Source organism: Gekko japonicus, unplaced genomic scaffold (assembly GCF_001447785.1).
Source record: "Gekko japonicus isolate JY-2015 unplaced genomic scaffold, Gekko_japonicus_V1.1 scaffold456, whole genome shotgun sequence".
Classification (NCBI taxonomy): Eukaryota; Metazoa; Chordata; class Lepidosauria; order Squamata; family Gekkonidae; genus Gekko; species Gekko japonicus.
The window spans coordinates 54,424-79,523 of NW_015170902.1; the positions used below are offsets into that span (position 1 = coordinate 54,424).

General features: G+C 45.4%; 1 protein-coding gene across 1 annotated transcript in view; it reads right to left on the reverse strand.

Moving 5' to 3' along the window:
* The window catches only part of LOC107116648 (digestive cysteine proteinase 2-like), a 43,491-nt gene extending 31,086 nt beyond the window's left edge, over positions 1–12,405 (reverse strand). The window contains exon 1 of the mRNA XM_015418606.1: positions 12,339–12,405. Coding sequence (XP_015274092.1) covers positions 12,339–12,390 — 52 coding nt within the window. The 5' untranslated portion in view covers positions 12,391–12,405. The remainder of the gene's footprint in view (positions 1–12,338) is intronic.
* Positions 12,406–25,100: the final 12,695 nt, after the last annotated feature.

Genomic DNA, 25,100 nt, shown 5'->3' on the forward strand with positions numbered 1-25,100 from the left:
AGGAGAACATATCTCTCAAGTTCTATCAGGCAGCTGTCCTTGAAAAATATTGTATTCAGTATGGTTAAATGACTAGAGTCCCCTGAGACTAGTGATTGTGAAACTGACAAGGTGCTATTTGAATGTTTGAACATGGTGTAAACCTGCACTTTGATGTATTGTTCTGGGGAAACCTTTGTTTCATAATACTTGACACCAGTATTTGGACTAGTGATTGTGAAGCTGACAAGTTGCTCTTTGAATGTTTGAACATGGTGCAAACCTGCACTTTGATGTATTGTTTTTGGGGAAACCTATGTTTGATAATACTTGACACCAACATTGATATAATATAGAAAAAATTTAAAAATAAAAAGCACAACATAGCACAACCTTAAGCATACATCTATTATACACAGTGTTGTTTACTTTTCCGTACCTCTCTGGAGGTTGGCAAGCCAACTCCCAGAAGTGGTTCCTGTATTGAACGTGCTGGAACGCTGCCACCTTACCATCTCTTGTAACTTCCTCCCCTTCTGGTAGAATTGCCACACAAGTTCTTACACGTACTTTTATGGCCACATTTGCCTTGCATCATTCCAACAGCTAAGATGTGCCGTCAGTACCTTGAACAGCTGTGGCTACTGAGAATGAATCCCAAACGGTGCATCTTCAGTTGGTTCTCTTCTCACAACTTTGGGTCAGGTCACATGGACATTTAGTGCGGGATTTGCTGCTGATCCCTCACGCTTTAAAGTTTCCTGTCCATATAGGCAAACCTGCCTCCCGCACTGAAGCGGGCTGAATCCCGCGGTTTCCACTCTTTTTATCCGCCTTTTCTGACACCCGTTGGAACAGGTGTTTTCCTGATATCTCGCGCTTTGTATCCGCGGTTTTGGTATCTGGACAGCAATCCGCCGTGACCGCGCTACCCTCCCCCTCCCTTTTTTTGTGTTTCCGGTTTAAGTTATGCGCATGTGCAAACAGGCGTTAGCTTTTACTTTGGTCTTTTTAATTAGTTTGTATGTACGCCCAAGTGCATGGGAAGACAAGCGCATGCGCAGGGTTTTTTTTAAAAAACCCATGCCACCGCGGGGACGGCGCACTATGTAATCAGTACTTCGCGCGAGTGAAGCGGAAGACAGAGAGAGACCATCTGACCACCTCGAAGCGATATAAAATGTCGCGGATAGAAGAACTGCGGGAAAACTAGCGCGGTAAGAGGTCCGTGTAACCGCGGCCAGTGTCTAGTTCCTCAGTTTGTCAGGGTCATTTTGAAACTTCGGTCTTCTCAGTATTCTCAACTCTAACTAGCTTTGTATCACCTGTAACAGCCAGTGTGGTCCAGTGAGCAGGCCTGCTTCTAAGACAACCTGAATGACCTCCAATTCAGTTATTCCACAGCTAACTTAAAATGCCATAACAAACAGTGGGATGCAGAAAAAGCAGCACCAAATGTTTTTTTGGGGGGGCAAGAGCGGGGGTGCACACTATACTCACCGTTTTAGACTGTGCCATGCATGCTAACCCCATTTGGATTAGCAGCACCCAGCACAGTAACTGGTACAGTCTCAATAGGGCTTGCAGGCATCAGACATGTGGAACCAGGGGTCATTTCCTGCAAGAGCGCACAGGAGCAGAGCTCCGGCAGTAAAGAGCCCATGGGGCGGGCACATGCAACAAGCCCCACCCCTTGCTCCCAGCAGCCCTCAGTCAGAGCAAGAAGCAGCCAGGTAAGCTGCAGAGCACCCCCCGCCCCCCCAGTCCAAAACGGTCCAGTGGCACCTTTAAGACCAAGTTTTATTCAGGTACAAGCTCTCCCTCCTCTGCGAGGGCAGATCTGCACGTCCCCCCCCCAATAGATAGCAATCCAAAACCGTCCAGTGGAGCCTGAGCGGTGGGTGTTGCCTTCTGATACACTTCCAGTGATGTCAGGGGGTGTGGCATATGCAAATAAGTTATGCCAATGAGTTATGCTAATGAGCTCCTGCACCTCTTTTTCTACGAAATGACCCGTGTGTGGAACCAGCATGTCCACCACCCTCCAAAATACATCCATACACAAACTAGGAAACCTTAAGGAAACTCTTATTTTTCAGCCTGGGTTCCTCTTCTAGAACAGTGGTCTTAGGTGCTCTTTAAGCACATATACAAGTAAGTACTTCGTGGTAACTTCGTTGCATAAAGCAAAACAATGATAGATGAATTGTCCTCAGGCTTGTTTGGCGCTCTGTTCTTGACAAACCCACATTCTTTCGCTTTGCCAAGAAGATGACTTGCAAGAAAGACAAGAGTAACAAACTTAGAATTTGTGAATGGTTCTGTCTCATTGACTTGGACTGAACTGGCATTCCTTTGAGAAATCAGGATCCTATGACAAAAAGAACGATAGTGTGTTGTAACAACAGTAGAGGTCTTCTTCTCAAGGGACATCCAGTATGAGGAAATGGTTGTGTTAGCATCCTTCTGGGCTTGAAGGGGTGAGATCCCTAGCTGGGAGGAGGGGACAGATGGGTGTGCATGTCAGAAAGAAAGCATAAATTAGAGCTGGAAACATGGGAGAGAGCAACAGATATACTCCTGTGAGCTGGCCCAAGCAAGTGGAGGAGGCACGTGCTCTCTGTTGGGGTCTGATATGCAGGGCTGGTGCCAGGTTTTTTTTGCACACTAGGCGAGGCTACCGTCGGGCCCCCCCCCCCCCCCCGTGCACCCACCAATGTTCAAACAGAAATGCATTTTAGGAAGAATGAAAAACACAAAATTTGAAATTGCTCATTTCTTTTTTTCTTGATTGTGAGAACAAGTAATACTTTCTCTGATTTTCTCTCTCAAACAGGACAACACAAATCACAAAGCATTTTGAAAAATCCTGTTAATTGTGATGTTAAAATTCAAGTCTCTTTAATGTTTCCATTTCAGGCACATCAGAATCTCATTTTGCGTGCACTTTCCTAGGCATGCTGCTGTTGAATGCATGAAGCTGCCTTCTACTGAATCAGGCAATTGGTCCATCAAACTCACTATTTTCCATTCAGACTGGCAGTAGATCTCAGGCAGAGGCCTTTCCCATCTCCTTTTGACAGTTAAAAAGAGGGACGGAGAAAAACAGAGAGCGAGAGATGGGGGGGGGAGAGACAGAGAGAGAGGGACAGAGAGGGGAAGAAGTGTAGAGACAGACAGACAGAGGGGGGAAAGTGACAGATGGGGGGGAGGGGGGAAGAGAGGGGGGGAAGAGACAAAGCCAGCAAGAGGGGGGGAAGAGAGAGAGAGAGAGAGAGAGAGAGAGACGGGGAAAGAGAGCAAGACAGAGAGAGAGGGGGGGGGGAGAGATACAGGAGAAGGAAGGCGCCCACATCCTTCCCACCCCACCCCAGTTTGCACGGGCACACACACACCCTCCTTCCTCTCTTGATGGTGCTGGCCGCGGCAGACCCATGAGGGCTGCTGGGCCACATTGCCGAGGGGGAAGGAGGGTGCACATGGCCTTCCCACCCCACCCTGGTTTGCACGTGCGCACACACACACACACTCAGGAGGGCATTCACCCCAGCCCTTATCCTCTATAGCTGTTCTCCCTCCCTGTCTGCAGCTGGGCTTTTGCCCCACCCCTGGGTCCCAGCTCACCTCCATGGTCCTTTGCCCTCCCCCCGGCACAGTCAACTGGCCCATCGTAGGCACGGGAGGGACAAGGGAAAGGACTTGAAGGGCTGGCTGCAGAAGAAGCGGTAGGTAGGGTTCCTGGGCCAGCTTGACTGGGAGACAGCAGGTTAACATGAACGGGGAGAGACGGGGAGGGGAGATCTTCTAGGGTGCCTGGGGGGAGAGCGGGACCTGTGGGCTCGCAGGCGCTGGCACCCTCTGCCATCCCAGAGCCATTCTCCTGTCCCTGCCCATGGGGAAGAAGAAGTGCCCTCGCCTCCCACATGACACCAGGTAGCCCCTCCCCCACCCCTGCCATCAGTTCTGTGCTCCTTTGATGTCTGCGCTCTAGGCGGTTGCCTAGGTTGGCCTAATGGTAGCACCAGCCCTGCTGATATGGAATAGTGTATCTGCTGCCCTGTTGGAGTGCCTGCTTGTATAACTGTAAATAAAAGAAGTACTACAAAGAACACTGCAGGTCTCCAGATCCTCCAAAGGGAACCAACCCAATTTAAATGCTGTACCAAGTGGAGCAAGGATTACAATTTTAATTTGTTATAACACAACCAAGGGAGAAGGAGGGGGCAGAGAGGAGTCTGGTGATATTCTGAATGATTTCCACCCCAAAATCATAAGCTACTGACAAGATAGAAAAAGAAATTGGCACAAGAACTACACCCCCAAACTAACCTAAGGCCCCGGTCACACGGGCTGGAAAATGCGGGGGGAAGTGTGGCTGTTTGCCCCGGAGCAAAATAACGCACGGCCACCTGATCACAGATCCCATCGAGGTCCTGTGGTTAGGGCGTGAGATGCCGATCACACGGCTATCCTGCAGCGTGGCAAAGAAGCGGCGCGGTGTGATCACACCAGCAATCGCCAGGCGCCGCTTCTGTGGCAAACGGGAATATTTTTTTCTCACCAAAAGGTGAGCATGTGCATGATCGTTTGTGCGGATCCTGTGAAGACTTTTTTAAAAAACTAACCGGTTTGCGACGGGACTAGGACAGGACGCGATCAGACGCTCGCCCTTGCCCCGCGTTTTCCAGAAATTAGTACATTGTAAGGACTAGTTTTTTACTCCGTATCTTCGGCACGAAGCCACGAGCTAGCCACGGGTGCATTACCCTTCCCAGATGTTGTGGTGTGATCGCACCCGGAAAATCCGCCTATCATCCGTATCTTTAGCGCGGCAAATGCTCCGTGTGAACGGGGCCGCAGTTTATACAAGGAGACCCATTGTCAACAAGCCATCCCAAGCCCCCCCCCCTTATAAAACCTACCACTCTCATTAAACAACTCTGATACACTTAAAAGTGCGCTGGAAAAGAGAAGCCAACACACCCTAAAAAACGGGCTTGTGGCTTCCTTGATGTCAGCCTTTTCTGCACAGGGGGAGAGTCCCTAATTTGCAGGTGGAACAAAACTGCCTGGCATGAAAGGCAGTGAAATGCCACTTTGAAATATTGTTTCTATTCCCATGGCTCCTGTGCCACCGCCCCTCCCCCCTGCAAAGCTGCTGGGCAGATCGGGGGAGAGGCGCTTATCCAGAGCAAGCAGCTCAGTTACTGGCTCCCAGCTAGGGCTGAAGCACGACACAGCCTCTAATTGAAAGCGGAAGACCTGGGAGGTAACAGGTCCTTTTCCATCCATATCAGCATTTTTTCTGCAGATGCCAGGACTGTGCTTCCCTAGCCCACTTATATGCACTGCAATAGGTCTCCTCTACAGCAACAAGCCTGGAAATATACCACACAGGTCTCTAGTCTGGGACAAGCACCAGCCAGCCATCTAGCACAGCAAAACATAGCTCAGCAGTTATAATTTTTAGCCTTTCTATTTTTATTTTGCTGCCTACATCACAACTCAGGCACTGTTTGGTCCCATATATACCAGACACCCCAATTTTTCCAGAAGAGCCCTTATTTCCCCATCTCTGGTATGTCCAATATAATCTTTTGGGAAAGTCTTACTAAAATTGTACTAATATGAGGAGCTAGAGTTGCCATTATTCGGGGCTTGATTCCATAGCCAGGGCCTTTAGAAATCTCTGTGCGTTCTGTCTCAAATGCACACACACAGAAACATACCCTAATGCACTATGTAGAATACCATCTACTTCTAATAGTATTGACTCATTTTAAACAGAAAATAGCAGATTGGTTTAATTATTTTATTTATGCTCCACTTTCACCCAAAGCAGTTTATAGCATTTTCCTCTTCTTCATTTTATCCTCACAACAACCCTGCGAGGTAGGTTAGGTTGAGAGTGTAACTGGGCCCAATATAATCCAGGAAGCTTCCATAGGAAAGTGGGGATTCAAACCTGGGTTTCCCAGATCCTAGTCCAACACTAACCATTGCACCATGGTGGACCATAACTTTTTTTAAGGGCATTGTTAGCCTAAAGAATGAATGCATTCTTGGCTTGTACAACAATTCAGGGCCAGTTGCTCTGGGATAAATGAATATAAGTGGTAGAAAGAGACTTCAGAAATATACAACAAAGGGGGTCAACATGCACTCCCATTTTCATCTGGCAGATGCTGGGGGCTACAGGATCAGAAACACTTCTGAGCACAAACACTCTCCTGCCCTCTCTCACGTTGGGCTGCTGCAACCTGTACTAAGGACAGGTATATGACAGAGACACATTTTGTCTGCTACGTCAGCAAATAAGTAGGACACACTGCACTCAAAAGCACAAACTCAGAATTACAGAAGAGCCAGAGGCCACGAGAAGCCTGAAGAAGGTTCCCATTCCATTAAGGCAAGTCTGCACAGTGTGCAACCCGTCCAATTGGACACAGGCTTCTTCCACATAGGGATTCCCCCCCTCCCCCGCGCGCCACATCCCAATGTAAACAGGAGCATCCACACGACACTGTACTCATTCTGAACATTACTCGTGGACCACTTGGGCTTCCTTAAAATAGAAAAACAAATTACATTAAACTACACAGCAACAAAAAATATATAGCAACAACTGAACCCACACAGAATTTCAGCTGAGCTCAGAAACTGCACAAATTGGCTTGGCCAGAGCGGGGGAAGCAGCAAGCCAGGAACAGTGGAACACACAAATACCCTCTCCAGAAACCACCACAACTGACAGCAGCCAGCAGAGGCCTACTGACGGCTTAGTACAATCTGCAGAATCTTATCAGAGAAGGAACTTTATGAGTCTCTTCTGGCAGGGCAGCCCAGAGGGATGGGAGCCACCACCAAAAAGGGCAGAGTTTCTCTCACCGAAAACAAAAGAACAATCTCCCAGAAGAAAGGAACCTCCAAAGAATTACTGGTCTGAGTAGTGTTGGCAAGCAGGTCTATATGGGGAGAGCCAGTCTTTCAAGTCATTTAAAACCCTTGCTTACTCTGTATAAACCAGCCAATATGAACATTCAACATCAGCAGAAAATCTAGCCGCTCCAACAGTACACAATCTCTCGCCTGACCGGTTTGCAAAACTGGAGAAGCCACAAGGTGTTATTACTTTCATACCAAAAGTAAGTGTAAAAAGCCACAAAAAAGGAAGACCCAAGCCCCCGGGGGCACTGCTAGTCATCTGTATGGCCCAAGCCCAATTGCATGTGTGCCTAAATATGCTTTTCACACAACTCCACCTGCAACAATCCCAGTAGAAAAATGCTGCTTAGTGGTACCCCACTACTTAAGGTCTTACTTGTAGTTGCTTGAGGTTTAAGTGAGTAAACCTTAGGCAGCGTGAAGAAAATCTGTAAAACATCCAATACATTTTTTTAAAAATGCTACCACTGTAAAAACAAAAATCAGGCTATTTTATGCAACTGTTATACAGTTGTTAAAGCACATTTTACATTTGTTCCCATTAAGGATGTACTGCTGTCATTGTGCATGGGAAATCACTCACAAGTAGCTAAATACGTGCCAATGAGCAACAATGACTAGGTAGCAGACAAGCCTTTCACGTAGCAGGGTAAACTGTTATATAGCTTACTGGACATTTATACATCTCTGTAAAGCTGGAAGAGGACAAGGCTTTTACACTGAACTGCAATTAGATACCACAGCTGCAAGAACTGGGGGGGAGAATTGCTCAGCAATGTGCTTCTATGGCCCTGGTCACACGAAGCATTTGCCCCGCTAAAGGCACAGGAGTCTCACGGAGTATCCAGGCGTGATCACACGGGAACATCTGAGAGGCGTAGCACTCCCGTGGCAAGCCGCCAAAGCCGCACAGTAAAAAACTAGCACACCGCATGTACTAGCAAATGCTTTGCCACGGGCCAGCTATGGAAGCCTCCCGGTGTGATCGCGCCAGCGCGCGGCTTCCTCCCCCATCGTCCTCTTTGCTGCGGGGAAGCCGCCATCGCGTCTGATTGCATAATAGCGCATCAGAATGCGATGGCGCAAATAGCCGCGCTCACCCCCCCCCCCCCTTCCGTTTTCCGCGTCGGCTGCCCGGCTATGTGAGGTATTACACCTTGGTTCCTTCCAGTGATTGGCAGAAGCTGCCACCCTGTAACCATTCCAAGCAGAAGTCAAAACTAACAGGTAGTTATCCTATATATGGGCTGTTTTGCTTCCAATTACAGAGGCAAGTCCCCCACACAAAGCCATTCCCTGTACAGAGAAAACCAGCACATCAGGAAGAAAGCTAAACCAAAATTTCTCCCCATAGGTTAGATTTCCACGTGCATGAACAGACAGAAATGGAGGCACATTCGAAGCCCATTTGATCTAGGCAGCAGCATCCACAGACAGTCGGATATTGCACCACAGTAAGTATGTGCAACTGGATTATCCTGTGTGCAGACAAGCCAGTCCAGTTGTGCATCACTGCTATGGCACAATAGTGCAATAACAAACTACACATGGATGCAGCCTTAGTCTTGCACGCTGATCTCTGCTGGCAGAGAGCAAGAATAGTAACTTTACTGCACAGATGTTGAGTGCATGGCAAGTGGACTTCGTCTTGCTTGGCAAGTCATGCCGTGCAGGTGTAGGCTACCAGTTTCTGTGGCTACACAAAGGAATGCTGTGGCCAGCAACATGTTTATCCATCTTTGCCTGGCAAAGAGATAGCTGGAACAGAACTCTCAACTGGCAGCCTCTAGGAATGCAGGCAAACTCACCAAACAGTTTCAAGCCCTCTGCACTTAAACACATCTTGGGATCTATCTGTATGTGTGGGTGCTAAACTACAGAGGCCATTTCAGTGGCAGCAGCCCAGTTCAAATTATGGTCTTGCCTAGCCATTCCCTCTCTGGTTCTGCAGCCTCACTACCTTGCCCAGAAGGATGCTTCACTGATGCCATCCCACAGGCAAAGAAGCAGGCCGGCCCATGCTGGAGACAGCTGGTAGTGTGTGGTAGAAAGACATAGAATGTTGACAGGCACTAGGCCTAGTGGTTACAGCTGTGAACCGAGAGGGTCAAGCTACAAACTATATTATACAAAAATACAAAATGTTTATTAGGGTGTACACATAACTCAAACATACAGCAGTTAAAAGAAAAAGTCTAAGTTTCAGACTTAAAAAGCTTGTACAACCAAGTTAGTTATTATAAAAATACAATTGATGGGTAAAATCTTTTGACCTAAGGACTATATGCGTTTCGGCCCCTTCAGGCCTTCCTCAGTGGTCAATAGTCTTTATATTACAATGACACACATCCAAAAATGTACACATAAGAAATTATATATGTGTGACCAGATGTTGTTTTCTTATATGCTTTTGCATTTGCAATTGCTACAAGTTTATATTGTAGGCCATAAATCGTAGGCCCTAAATAGTAGCAATATCAATTTTTCAGATTATTCTGGTGTCAAAGATTCCATTAGTCAGGATGTGTGTCACTTCCATCAAAGGTACTCGTCTAGCTCTAACAGAGATTCTAGTGGTTAGAGCATCAGACTAAGACCAGGTTTAAATTACCCCACTCTGCCACAGAAGTCCCCCCTCTTAATTAAATCGAAACAACTGTTCACCTTATAACCTTAGCTTGTTATTTAGTTTCACATTGAATATCTTAAAGCATCTGCATTAGGGCTGCTGTGGGGGCGGGGGGCGGGTAACCCCCGCTTTGGAGGCCCGATTTCCACCGCCACGGAATCGGGCCCCGGTGGGAACTCTGCCCCCCCGAAGCGCAGCGTGGTTACGTCACCAGAGGTGACGCGACCACGTCGCTCACATTGGGGGCGTGGCCCCGATCATCGGAGGGAAAGCCCCTCCGACGATCGGGGCCATGCCCCCAACGTGAACGACGTAGCGTGTCACTTCCTGTAATGTGCTGGCAGCGCGCACTTTGCGCACACATGCATTGCCGGAGAGCTCCCGGAGCCCAGCGAGGCTCCCCCGCCGCCAAGGTAAGTAGACTTGGCAACCCTAATCTGCATCATGTTACATGTTAATTTGCTGTTCAGCCTGTATCTATAAATTTGAAATCTAGCTTCTCTTTCCAATGTATTTGAAAAAGTGTGTCTTGCACACGATAGCTCATACCTTGAATAAACCTTTGTTGGTCTTAAAAGTGCCACTGGACTCTACATTTGTTCTACTGCTTCAGACCAACACGGCTGGCCACCTAGAAGTTCAATGGGTAACTGTTGGCCAGTCGTACTCTCACAGCCCAGCCTACCTCACAGGGCTGTTGTAAGGGGAAAAAATGGAAGAAGGAACAAAGGAATCCTGTAAGCCCCTTTGGGTCCCCATTGGGGTGCAAACAGGGCATATCCATCTAGTTGAATGAATAAGCAATGCTCACCCTTCAAAAAGCAGAGTACAGGCTTCCCAGCTTGTCTACGTATGGCATGTTTTCCCTTTTTTGCCCAAGAAAGTGTTACTGCTTCATACCCACCTTGCTCAGTGTTAGTTAGGCTCTGTGCTTTGAGCAGCAGTATGACAGACAGAATCCAACAGGTGCAGCACGCCCCACTGCTGTATTTCTAGGCTGGGAGGAACTGTGACACCTGTTAGATTTCTGCCTTAAACCCACCATTCAAGACACAGAGCCACAGCCAAGACAAGCAGAGCCCTTCGCGTCAGAAAAAGGTTGTGCCAGGTACATAAAAACATGGTGGTGCCTCTGGTCCTACATCCTGTCTCATGCAGCAGCCAGCCAGGAACATCGGACACAGAGGCAGAGGCCCTCCCCTGCTGCTCTTTCCCAGCAGTGGTCTTCAGAGTTCTGCTTTCTCTGAACAGTCACCATCTCTGAACAGTCAGCCACTGACTGTCTCCTCTACGAATCCGTCTAAATGCCTTTTGAAGCTACAGTAAAGCCTTCGCACTCCAAGACCAAGCATCTTCCCTCTCACATCCTCAGAGCAGAGATATATTAATGCCCTTCTCAGGTGGGCCATCTTCTACTAGATTCATGCTAGATTGCCAGGCTGTTTCACACACTGAATAATTTCCACATGTTGAAGAACATATTACAAATATATGACCTGCTGCAAGCATATAATCATACATTTTAATACGCTCATTCCCAGACAAGAACAAAAAATAAAACCCCTCACAAGAAAACGGAAGTGCTTTCCATGCAGGTATTTTTTAATAGCTGGGCATAGACGAAGCACACAAGTCCACGGTTCATTACAAGATACATACAAGTACCTACAATATCCCAGACATCAATGGCATTTCAACATGGAAGCATCTTATATGCAAGGCTGAAACATCATCACTGACAACTATTTTTACTACCCTCTGGTCCCGTGCCTCTAACAGCAGCACCAGGAATTTGCTTAGTTAATTCCTTTATATATACACCTTTCTTTCCCACATCATTCTCCTTTCCTACATTTAATCAGCCCAATAATCCTGCAAAGGGTTACTGGCCAAAAGTTACCCAACAAGCCTCCATGGCAAAGTGAGGATTCTAACTTGGACATCTCAGACCCTGTTCTAACACTGTAACCACAATACCACACTGTACAAAAAGGCCCCAACTCTCACATCTACACTGAACACACAATGTGCTCCATCACTGTGAGTTTTATTCAAAGCAGAATAAAACCATCAAAATGCACAGAATTACAGCCATTGCTTTCAAGGTCCATAAGAGATTCTCCTCCTCCTCCTCTTCCTTTCCCCAGCCTTCCTAAGCAAGCCACTACAAATACATTCACCACTTCAAAACAGTTCAACCCATCAAACTCAACAGCCTTATCTCCAAAGTACACATGAGGCTGCCTTATATCAAGTCAAACCTCTGAGCTATCAAGGTCCGTATTGCCTGCTCTAACTGGCACTGGCCAGAGTTTCAAGTGGAGATATTTCACATCATCTCTTACCTGGTCTTTTTCACTGAGAGTATCAAGGATTGAACCCAGGACCTTCTGCATGCCAAGCAGATACTCAGCTACTGAGCCACAGCCACACACACCCAAACACAGCATCCAACTTCTGCAGGGTACCAGATTGTCACTATTATTAGAGCTGTCAACCAACAGCCCTACATTACCTTAATGCTTCCAACAGCACAGCCAATGCACTGACACACAACAAACAGATCAGTAAAGTTTGGGGCAGCATCAGCAGCAAGGAATGTAAACACCTCTTTTAGATTGTACCTTTTATCTGATTTTATTAATCTTCAACCCTGTTTGTATCTAATTCTAATTTACCCTCATATGCCATTAAAGATTTTGAATTTAAAAAAAAGAATGTAAACATCACAGCACCAAGTGGGATTTTTACCTGACTGCCATATATCATTGCAATAGAAACTTACCTGAAGCAAAGCTCCACAGACAGAAAACCAGCAAACAACCAAGCATCTTCATCCTGCTGTTTCCCCCTCCAACTTGCTGAGCACGGAAGTTTCACGTGTCATTTAAAGCAATTCAGCCAGCCAATGGGAGCTGTAAAAACCTCTCTGTGGGGTGGAGCTACATGTATTTCCCCAAGCAGGTTTTTTTTTAAGAGGGAGGTTTGGCTGAGCACGCATAGGAAATTGGCCAACCTTCTCTGGCTTGGTTAGTAAAGTGACACATGCATATTAAACAAAACAAAACATGAGATGCTGCACCTGGAAGATTCTCCAACGTCTTGTAGCATTAGATTTTCATTTTTCCTCTCCTGATCTTCTCCGTGTCAACCATACATGAAAGTTTTTTTCATACTGGAATGTTACAATGATACTTCTGTGTAAGAGTTAATGTGCTACTTATGTGTAGCTTGTAATGCCAGGCGAACTTCCATGCCTGGAAAATGCTGGAAGTGCACACAACTGAGCGCGCATGCAAAGACACACACTTCGCAGTTCAGTAATCCGCCCCCCCCCCCCCAGTGATCAAAGTTAAACAATAAAATCCTATCCTTAAACTCATCCCTGAGTTAAAAAAAAAATCAAAGGGTCATGTTTTAAAGTGTAATTCATTAAAGTTTAAAAGTAGCTGCAGAGTTCCCCCCCCCCCGCATGTTTAAAGGGAAAGTTTGAAGTGTTGTGTTCACTACAGTAGGGTTCAAGTCCTATGGCGGGCAGTTGCTTTTTGCAGAAAAAAGAAGTAGTATGAACATACTATTGGACAGCTTTAATTGGCCTCTTCTTTATTTAACACTAAATAGCAGAAAGTAATATAAGCAAAAACCCCTCTTTGGTGCCCCCCTTCCCTTGGAGCCCTAAGCATTCAATAGTACTGAAAAGTCCTTAGACATACTTCATGATTTCAGCTCTAAGACTTTTATTCAGCAAGAACAAGACAACTTAAACTGGCTCGCAGGCCGGTTTATATCCCCTGAAAACCCCACACCCAAAACACACCCCACTCGAGTCATTGGCTATTTACAGTGGCCAAGAGTTTCACAGGCTTGGTGAGGGCTAGGATCCTCTAGTCCATTGTTCCTCGGGGTGAAGCTCGGAGGTTTAGCCTGACCGCATGGAGCCTTTGTGTCGCACGCGGTCGGAGATCGGTACATTACACCCCTCCCCCCTTGGTCCAAAAGACACCCGCATTTCCAGCCAGGTCTCCTACTGTGCGGGGTGGGAGATGTCAAACTCGGGGAAACTCTCATTACCAGCGGCCATCTTAGCAACACGTGGCCGAGGCAGTGGTTGCTCGGGTGCGGTGGTGGTGGCCGATGAAGAGGTGGAGGTAGAGGCGGTGCTGCACTCGGAGTCAGTGATGCATGGAGCGGTGCGGTGCGCGGTGACCGGAGAGGCGGGGCACGAGGCTCAGTGGCGGCGTGCAGTGCTCCCGGTGCTGAAGTGCGATGCGGTGCTCATCTCGTGGTCGTTGTTCATAGAAGGGAGATTAGCATCCCACCTTCGTCGCCAGTGAAAAGTCCTTAGACATACTTTGTGATTTCAGCTCTAAGACTTTTATTCAGCAAGAACAAGACAACTTAAACCGGCTCACAGGCCGGTTTATATCCCCTGAAAACCCCACACCCAAAACACACCCCACTCGAGTCATTGGCTATTTACAGTGGCCGAGAGTTTCACAGGCTCTCGGCTGGGAGCCTAGCCCTCCGATTGGTGTGGGCTAGGATCCTCTGGTCCATTGTTCCTTGGGGCGAAGCTCGGTGGTTTAGCCTGACCGCATGGAGCCTTTGTGTCGCACGCGGCCGGAGATCGGTAAATTACAAGTACCTTCAACAGAACTGTTCAACAGAACAAGGTTAGAGTCCAGTAGCACCTTTAGGACCAACAAAGTTTTCTTGGAGGTGTGTCGTGTGCATGCACACTTCCTCATACCCTGAATAAAACTTTGTTGGTCTTAAAAGTTCCACTGGATTCTTAACTGTCTTCTATTGCTTCAGACCAACATGGCTGCCCATCTAGTACTGTTCAATAGTACCTTCTCCCCCTCCCCACCCAAAAAGGCAGCTTTCAACCATGGGACTTGAACCAACAACTCTGATATGATGAGTACAACACTTAACCAAGTGAGCTAAATAGCTATTTTGTCTATATAGGCCCCGGTCACACGAGTGGATTTGGGCCGGGAGAGTGACGGTTCGGGGGCGGAGCAAACAGGCCCGATCCCATGGCAACATCTGGGAATCGTTGCCTGTCCGTCCCCGATCCGTCCCTCCCGCCCAAAACCCCGCACCAAAAAAGAACCACCTACCTAGGTGGTTCTTCGGAGAAGAGCACCTCAAGCCCAGCCATGGGATCACCGGCGTGTCCTTGCGCCGGCGCATCCCCAGCTCCTGGCTGAACAGCGCATGTGTGAGCATGCGCAGTTCACCAGCCTCCCCTTCCCACCGTCGCTTTCTCCCCGGCATCTGATCGTGCCAGGGAGCAACGGCGCCGCGGCTCAGGGGATCCGTGGGATCCCGCCGCAGCGTCTCTAATTCGGTGCGGCTTTTAAAAGCCGCGCTTTAGGTGCTTTTTTCCCTGCCGTGTGGCAGGGGCCATAGAAGCAAAAAGTGCAATTGAAGCTGTTCAATAGTACCTTCAGACTTTCCCTTCAAACCTGCAGGGAACAAAACCTCTGCAGCTCCTTTTAAACTTCTGAATTTTAATTAATTAAACTTTAATTCATTGAAGCTGTTCAATAGTACCTCCAGACTTTCCCTTGAAACATGCAGGGAACTAAAAAAAACTCCTCAGCACAACCCTCCCTGCAGGCTGTGCTGCCAGGGAGGTGCTTGCTGGATGTTACTGCACAGCTGCAATAGGACGATTTCCTAAATTAAAAACAAAACAAAACTGTGGGCACCCCCATGCACATATATCACAAATGACATGTCAACCCTAATCTAGAAAAGTGTGGTTTTAAAATTGCAGCTGCAGAATACACACACCAGCTGGTGTAAGACTGATGTGGACGGCAGGCACTTAAATCTGAAGTCACGTTTATGGGCTTGGCTACTCGGATACTGTGCAGTAAGTTGTGAGGGCAGAAAGGGCCTGAGTCAACTTGATCTTTACAATGAGTACAGAAGTGTTTCGGGGGGGCGGGGTTCTACTAGAACAGCCCTTCATCTCAGTGGATGGTAATGCATTGCATCTAAGTAACAGGAAAGAGCAACAATACTCTGGAACCGCTAGATGAAAAAAAGTCTTTTGACAACTCAAACATATCAGAAAATAGAAGATAAATGGAAGTAAATAGGGGAGCATCTCTGATCAGCTTGGAGTTTTGGCATAGTCCAATCATTTTTAAGTAATCGGTTTCATACAGTTAAGAAGAATTTTTTCATTCCCTAAAATGTAGTCTCAGCTTTAGCAAGCTTTGAGTCAGTGAGGGTGAGCCAAGTTCCCAACCATGAGTCAGCTATTGACTAATTGCAGTAAGGATGGTAGAGCATTAGGTTCATGAAGTGATAATCTGAACTTGATAGCATGATACCATGTGATTGTTGAAATCTGAAGGAGTCTGAGTTCTGGCCACACCACAGCCAAAGGTACACTGGGAGGAAGAGAAAGGATCGTACCAAAGAAAGTTTGCTGGAGCTTATCAAGAGGATCCAGTGGTCTGTTGACCCAGACTGGGGCAGCAGAGAGCAATTTGGGAAGAATGATGGCCTTATATAACTTTAACAAAAATACAACACATTTAGAGTCCAATGGCACCTTTAAGACCAACAAAGGTTTATTCAAGGTATGAGTTTTTGTACGCATACACACTTTATAGAATATGCTAGAATGGCCGGCAAGGTTCAAATTTATAGCCAGAGAATGAACAGCAAATTAACATGCAACATGAGGATGATCAAGGCTGCTGCCACATGGGACAGCTGAAACGCGGCTACTCAGAGCCGCACCGAACTTGAGACGCCGCAGCGGGATCCCACGGATCCCCTCAGCCGCGGCGCATCGCTCCCCGGCACGATCAGATGCCGGGGAGCAAGAGTCCGATGGGAGGGGGAGGCTGCCGAACTGCGCATGCTCGAGCATGCGCAGTATGGCTGGGGGCCGAGATGCGGCGGCGCAAGGACGCGCCGCCCGATCCCAGGGCCCGCCTTGAGCCGCTTCAAGGGATACAACCACCTAGGTAGGTGGTGCTTTTTTGCAGCGTGGTATCGGCGTTTGGGACGGAACAGGGACGGGCAGGCAACGATTCCCAGATGTTGCCGTGGGATCATGCCCGTTTGCTCCGCCCCCGTTCCGTCCCGCTCCCGGCCCAAAAGGCCTCATATGGACAGGACCCAAGATATGCAAAGTGACACTAAATAACAAGGTTATAGGGTCAACAGTTGTAAAGCAATAAATATTTCAAACTAGCAGAAAAATGTCTAAAGGTGTCTTTTCTAATTGTGGGAAGTGACTGGGAATCTTGAGAGTGATTAATGTCATTTGGGTCTTTCTTATGACAGAATTTATATGGGAGTTCCAGGATAAATTATAACTAAACATAACACCGAGATATTTAAACTTTCTAACATCTTCAATAGTTTCTCCATAAATTTGCCAGGGATGTTCCTTCAAACGCCTTGATGTAGAGAATCTCAGGATCTTTGTTTTGGCAAAACTAATTGTCAACCACTCTCAAGCGCTAAAGACACAGAAATCATTCATGAGTTTTTTCAAGCCAGTCGGGGTTTGGCTGAGGAGAACTAAATCAACATATTGAAAGCTTTGGTAAAGGATAATTTGCTAAGTATAGTACATGAGTATTATTCTGCAGATTTGGGAAGAAGTTATTTATACATATAAGTTGAATAAGTGTGAAGCTTGGACACATCCTTAGCATAGACCTTTTCCGATTCTTATTAATCCCAGAGATGAATTCATATTAAAAGTTTTTAACTATAGAACCTTCTCAGTATGTAAGTTCTTTTTTTGGGGGGGGGGTATTTTTGCATTTTTGTTTATGTGTGCATGTGCCCATGCCTGGAAGTCATGGTGACCTCTGGCAACTCCTACTGGGGCATGGAGGATGTCCAGAGAAGTGGCTTGATAGCCTGCCCCTGGCCTCACGGCTGTGGTATTCTCTGTAGGACCCCAATTCAAATACGTACCAAAGTCAGTCCGGTTAGGGCTCTTTAGCTTGGAGAAAAGACGACTGAGGGGTGACATGATTGAGGTTTACAAGATTATGCATGGGAAAGAGCAGGTAGAGAAAGAGGTACTTTTCTCCCTTTCTCACAATACAAGAACTCGAGGGCACTCCATGAAATTGCTGAGCAGTCGGGTTAGAACAGATAAAAGGACGTCCTTCTTCACCCAAAGAGTGATTAACACTTGGAATTCACTGCCACAGGAAGTGGTGGCGGCTACAAGCATGGGCAGCTTCAAAAGGGAATTAGATAAGCATATGGAGCAGAGGTCCATCAGTGGCTATTAGCCACAAGGTATAGATAGGGACTCTGGGGCAAGTGATGCTCTGTCATCTTGGTGCTTGGGAGGGGGGTCAACAGTGGAAGGGCTTCTAATGTCCTGACCCCACTGGTGGACCTCCTGATGGCACCTGGTATTTCTGGCGACTGTGTGAAACAGAGTGTTGGACTGGATGGGCCTTTGGCCTGATCCAACATTGGCATCTCTTATGTTCTTATGTTCTTATGGTTTAGCTTCTGAGATCTGATGCGGACTTGCCTGGGTTATCCAGGTCAGGGCCCCAGTATATAAATTCCTAATCAGGGCCCATAGCCGCTTAGGAATAGAGTTGGAGTTCAGCTTTGCCCATAAATATGGGATTCTGAATCAAAAGCTGCTCTGGGGTCAACAAAGGCAGAGAATATAGATTCTCCATTAGTTTTGATGCATTTATTCACAAGCGTTGATAGAATCAAACAACCTTTGATGGGGTGCCATTGGTGCCGATGTTGAGGGTGAAGAGCCTGGGGGTAGTCCTAGATGCCTCACTGACTATGGAGGCTTAAGGACACGGCCACTGTCAGGTCTGGCTTTTTTCATCTGAGGCGGATCAGGCAGCTGGTCCCATATCTCAGCCCCCGTGACCTAGCTGCAGTGACCCATGCAATGGTCACTTCCAGGCTGGATTGTTGTAACTCTCTCTATGTGGGGCTGCCCTTGACCCTGCTCTGGAAACTGCAGCTGGTGCAGAATGCAGCAGCACGGGTGTTGACTGCGTCGACTGTGCAGACACGTATCCACCTGGTGCTGTGGGAACTACACTGGCTGCCTATTGTGTACCGGATCCGGTTCAAGGTGCTGGTACGTACCCTTAAAGTCCTATATGACCAAGGGCCAGCATACCTTTGTGACCACCTCTACCTATATCAGTCCCGCAGGAACTTATGATCTACTAATCAACTTCTCCTGGTGGCTCCCAGTCCCAGGGACGTCCAACTTGCGTCAACGAGGACCAGGGCTTTTTTGGCCTTGGCTCCTCCCTGGTGGAATGAGCTCCCATTAGAAATCAAGGTCCTGCAGGACCTATTACAGTTCCACAGGGCCTGCAAGACGGAGCTCTTCCGCCAGGCTTCCAGTTGAGGCAGTGAGCACCCACCTGCTATTGGCCTCCCCTCCAGTGACCTCAGATCTGAATGGCCACCTGGAAAAAAACCAGCTTCTTCTTGAAATCTGTTGAGGCACCAGTCTTTACTGAATATTGTTTTTGGAGAGGTTCTTGGATATATTTTAACTGTCGATTTGTTGTACTGTGAATTTTATGATGGAACCCACCATGAGCCTGCTTGCGGGGAGGGCAGGATACAAATCAAATCAATCAATAAAAATAGTCACTACCCCTTCTTCTTTGTGTCCCAAGCCCTGCTAAGGTGTCTAATAACACACTCTGGGGTAATCTTAATGTGAAAGTGGCCAAAAAAAAAAGTTTTTGAAGTGAAAATAGATGTTGTACTAATCTCATAATGAACAGCAGGGGGCACTGCAGGCCAGGCTTGGAATTTATTTTAACACCTTTACACCTGAAAACCCATGGGATCAGATTCCTATGCCCCCCCCCCCGCCCCCGGTTCATTACATGTTAAAAAATGAGAAGCATTTGTTTCTGCTACCATTTTAAATACTACTAAAGAGCTACCATTTTAAATAGTACTAAATAATAGTCTACTATGCCAACCTAGCAGTTCGAAAGCAAGAAATTGCAAGTAGATAAATAGGTACCACTTCGGTGGGAAGGTAACAGCGTTCCGTGCGCCTTGGTGTTTAGTCATGCCGGCCACATGACCACGGAAATGTCTTCGGACAGCGCTGGCTCTTCGGCTTGGAAACGGAGATGAGCACCGCAACCCTAGAGTCGGATTCGACTGGCTTTCGAGAAAGGGAACCTTTACCTTTACCTATGCAAAGAAACCTACAAACCCTCCAGCACTAGGTGTCCTTAGCCTTGAATTCAAACATCCAGTATGCCAAGAAGCTTCCTACCTGGCTATGGCAACTACAGTCAGCCTATCCCACAGCACTGAAGCAGACTGGCTCTTCCACATATGTCCCTTTGCGTTCCATGGAGGAAGAGTGAGAACAGGTCCATTTCACTCTGTTCACATGATTTCCCATTCAATTTACTCTTTGCCTACCCTAATATATTATTTCTCTCTAGGGTCGCCAAGCAGCCTGGAGAAAAAATGTCCCATATTTTTAATATAAGCTTACTGGGATGTGATTTTTTTATATCCATGCCATGAAGAGCTTCACTGCCCATTTCCACACATGAAACTTCTATTAAAGTGACAGGACATTTTCCAGGCCTGTTGGCAACCTGAGTTCTCCCATGTCTACAGCCCTTGGTCTATTGAGGTCAGTATTCTAAATGACAGACACTCTTCCCTAGGAGTCCTCTACTGCATCTACTATCTGAGCTCCATTTACTGGAGAAGCTGAGGGTTGAATTTTAGAGTGTATGCTCTAATTACTAAGCTAAGGACACTCCATAGCAGTATATATTTGAACAAATAAAGCTGCCTTCTACTGTCACACAGTTGTTTTGTCAAGATAAGTCTCTGATCATGTTGCCATGAAGCCACTTCAGAGGGCACTATTAAAGGCTCTTATAATATCACTGCCTGACTGGACTGTGAAGAGTGTGGGCCAGGGCAATAGACAGAGCTGTGATCCTAAGAGTACCAGATTATGGACCATACACTGTGGCCAAGGGAAGCCTTGTGCCAACAAAGTATGCCAAGCCAGATGCGGACCTGGGACTACAGAAGCCTTCTGCCCCTGCACCTCTGCACCAGCACAAGGACTGTAATGCAGACCAGCAGCCCCGGCCGCCATGAACATAGCCAGTAGCAGCCCTGAAGAGAATCCACGTTCTGATAGAAGACCAGTGTTCCTGCACAGAAGCCATGAAGATATCTCTTCTTCACCACGTAGTGCATTCCTCCCCCTCCTCCTAAGCCATTCTCAAACAAACTGTTGCCACCTATCCAGATAATGCCTATGCCAAGCATCGGATTGTTAATATGAAGCACCGAACCAGCAATGCGGTTGGATCCCTTCACCCTCTCCTTTGTCTCACCCCCTTCCCCAAGAGGTGCCACTCCCTATCGACCATCAAGTCTAAATTGCCCTACTGTCATTCCCTTTGTGTCCCCCATCCAGAGTACAGGGTTTTTTCCCCTAATACTGCATGGGAACCAGTGACCACATGGCCATCGTCTCAGGTCACAATTTAGCTATTTAAGGTGAGCTCTCCCTGAGCTTGCTCTCTGCTCTTGTGCTCTTCTTCCCTTGTTGGTTCCATTCTCGGCTGGTTTGGAATCAGTCCATGTGTGTCACTGGTCAGCTCATGATTTACCCCCACCCCCATTTGTCTTTTTCTCTCTGCATGATCTACTTGTCTCGTCGGACAGGTAACATATTACCCACCAACAATACTCCTGCTCATGCAAATGTCACTATCCTTTCAACCCTGTATTCTTAGCTCTATGTTGTGTGTGTGATTGCTTGCTTATTATTAGTAGTATGCTTGGGAATCATTAAGTAAAGAGATCAATTTTTCTAGCAACGTGGTCTCCTTGTCTATTCACGGGATCTGGGAATCCTAACTCTGGTACACATGGGCTATGATCCTATATTTTATGCCTATTGCCATTTAAAATTCATAATTCCCCCCAAGCTTATTTATGAAATAAGGCAATTTGGCTAACAATCAGCCTATTAAGTAAGTCCCACAACTGACCTCCAGCAACCTCAGCCAGGGACTTTCAAGGCAAATGAGAAGCACTTCTGGGTGAACATGGCTACTCATTAGAAGCACTCTGTGCTTCATCTCTACCCCACTAAAGATATTTTGCTATAAACATCAGAGGGAGGCATTTCCAATCCCCCTTCCCTTCTGAGGAAGTTCTTTGACAGGTGGACTTATCTGATTTTTTCCCAGAAAAGCTCTGATAACAGTTGAGAATGTGGGGTTAAGGAGGCATAATCTGCCGGTAAGAGCAGACCCTTTACTACCCCTTTTGGATTTTCCTTGTTTTTTCCCCATACCCTCCCTTATTAGGTCTTCCCCCCACCCCCATTGCTTGTTTTTTCCTTTGCATACAACAAGAACATTATACAGCAACTTAAGTGAAGCAATTTAATGAAGAGTTCCCCACCCCCTCCATTTTGTGTCATCTCTACTACAGTGAATTGTCCTGTCCTGGAAGGAAAATATTTATCTCTGACCGGCAACAAGATATAAAGAACTAATAAGAATTTGGAAACATTTATTAATGGATAAAATATCAGATTGTTTAACAAGTTATGACTCTTCTTCCAGTTCCTCTGAATATTTAGAAAGATGGTATCCAGTGCTGGAGAAACTGGATGATATACTCAAAGACTATTCTCAGAGACATCAATATTATAATTTTTTTTGAAAACAAGTTGGTTAATTTGAATTGAGTTATGGACTAACTGCACAACTTTTCTCTTGGAAACACTTTTGGAAGTTATGACACCAGAATTAATTGTGTAAAAGGTTCACAAGGTTTGTTTCTATATTTTTTCTTACTTATGTTATATCTTGAAATTATATATTCTGTATTACTTTATCAAAATATGTCCATGTTTTTTCTCTTTTATTTGTTAGTTAATTGTTGAGAATGAAAATAAAAATTAAAAAAGAACTATCAATCAATCAATCAATCAACCTTTATTGGCATATTGTATCAAAACTGACAGGCAAGGAATACGAAGTCATATGCAGTTAATAATACATTCCCTCCTCTTAGAAGCCAAAACAGAAATTTGGCCACCATTTCCATAATCACTGAGGATCAAGTAGAGAGTAAATAAAATATCTTCCATTCATCAGAATGATTTACTAGATTTCTCAACACAGGCTCAAGATATGATGATCGAACATCATGACAGAAGATTCAGTGTAGAATGATATGATCCAGACTCTCAATTTCATTAACACCACAAGGACATAATCTATCCACATAAGGAGTCTTAGAGAACCTACCACCCAATACAGCCAAAGGCAGCACATTAAAACGGCCTAACATAAAAGCTCTTTGATAATGAGGAGTGGTTAAACAGAGCAAATATCCTGCAATAGACCCTTGGGGAGGAAACCCTACCTTCAAGGGGGAGCATCTACCTGAAGTCAGGCTAATCAGCTCTTGGTGTTCTGTGTCGAGGAGTCTTTGTTTAATCAAGTGAAAGGCTAAGCTTTCTTTAAAACATAATTTTTAAATTTTCTTGATAATACATGTTACAAAATTTCAAATATAATGTAAATTGTACATTATAACTTCAACAATAAAAAATAACAAACAATCCAACAAAACCAACCATTGCTGCAACTATATCTAGTCCACTTCATTATATTCTTCTACACCTTAATATTTATTTAAATATTATTATTTTGTTCAATAAGCAGGAACCTTAGTACAATGCAAATTTTAAATATCGATCTGGAATAGCATACCCTCTGATAGAACATGAATTAATATATTCAAAGTAAGAAAACCATTTATCTAAAAAAATATTAGGCTTTGTAGGAGTTTGAGCTACTGTTATTTGAGTAGCTATTTTATCTGCTACCACTACATCCCATACCTTTGAGATCCAGTCCTGTATTATGGGTGCCTTAGTCTGATTCCAATTTCATACTATAACAATTTCGTGCTATAACAGTCTGATTCCAATTTCGTGCTATAACAGTTTTAGCGGCATATAATAATAATGTAATCATTTCAGTAGATTGCTTAGATATTTTTAATAAAGGCCATTGATTTAATAATACTGAGTCTGGAGAGTTAGGAAGATTATGATCTGTCATCTTAAATATTTCTTTAAGAACTTCTACCCAAATACTGGCTGAACTAACAGATACCAAAATAAAGAAAACTGTGTTAGAAGCTGCAAGGATGAACAACAGACTCCAACTGGAGGACACTTGGGTTCAAATATTTCAAGACTTGCCACCAGAGATTTTAACAGCACGACGGAATTTGAAATCAATCACTCAGAAAAACACATCCGTTATCGCTGGCTTCCACTAGGACATTTACGTATAAACCACCAAAATAGAGTCTTCACTGTGCATGATGTCAAGTCTGGAGAAGAAATGTTAAAAGCCTTAGAAAATGAAGCTATATAAGTAACTTTTACTGTGATGGACTATAAGACTAACAGAAAAACCTTCAAGAGCCTCTGAAAAAATAGTTGTTGGAGCCGTCAGTGTATGAGAAAATTATCTTAAATTTTGGTATTTTGTTCTATTATCATTAATTTTTAGATATATTGATATCTTTATATAATAGGAGCACTGCGGGTAAGGCATTCGGGAGGAACTCCCTCACTACCTCCCATAGGGCGGGGTCTTAGGGAAGGACCCCCTTTGGAAATTTCCAAAGTCCCATAGGGAGGTGGCAACCTCCAAGAACTCCACCACGAAGGTATAAATATTGTTGCTGTACTTTTCTTTTTCTTTTTAAAAGAACTTTAACAATCATGTATTGTTTGTTTGGGAGTTTAAGGAGAAGATAATAAATAGTCTTTTAAGCAATCACCGGCAACGACGGGGGGAAACTTTTTTCTTAATATATACATATTAAGCAGACATTGCCAGTGACACTGTGTATAATATGATGTAATAGTATGTATAGTGTTCCAAAATGTATGAGATTTTTGTTGCAAACATGTTACGTGTAAAACAATAAAATATTTAAAAAAAGAACTTCTACCCAAAATTTATTGATATGCAGACATCCCCACCAGCAGTGTACAAATGTACCTTTTTGATTACAACTTTTCCAGCATAAGGGATCAGACTTAAATATACACAGAAATAATTTGTTTGATGTTAGGTACCATCTAGCGTAAATTTTAAACAACTGTAATTTGTTGTAAAAGGATAGGAATTCCATAATATACTCCATTGTTGTGTAGATATTGCTAAAGAGCAATCTTTTCCCCATGCATTCTGAATTGTTGATTTCTGATTCCATACCTTATCATTAATCAAAAAATAGATAACTGAAATTATCCCTTTCAAAGATGTTTCTAATTTATTTAGAAATTTTTCAAATTGGGTCCAAGGTCTATCAAAAGGATTAGTTTTTGATAGTTCTGCATACATGTGTTTCAACTGTTGATACTGAAATCAATTTTATTTTATACTTCTGTTCCAGTTGTGCTTGGGTTCCCAATTTGCCATTAACAAGTATATCA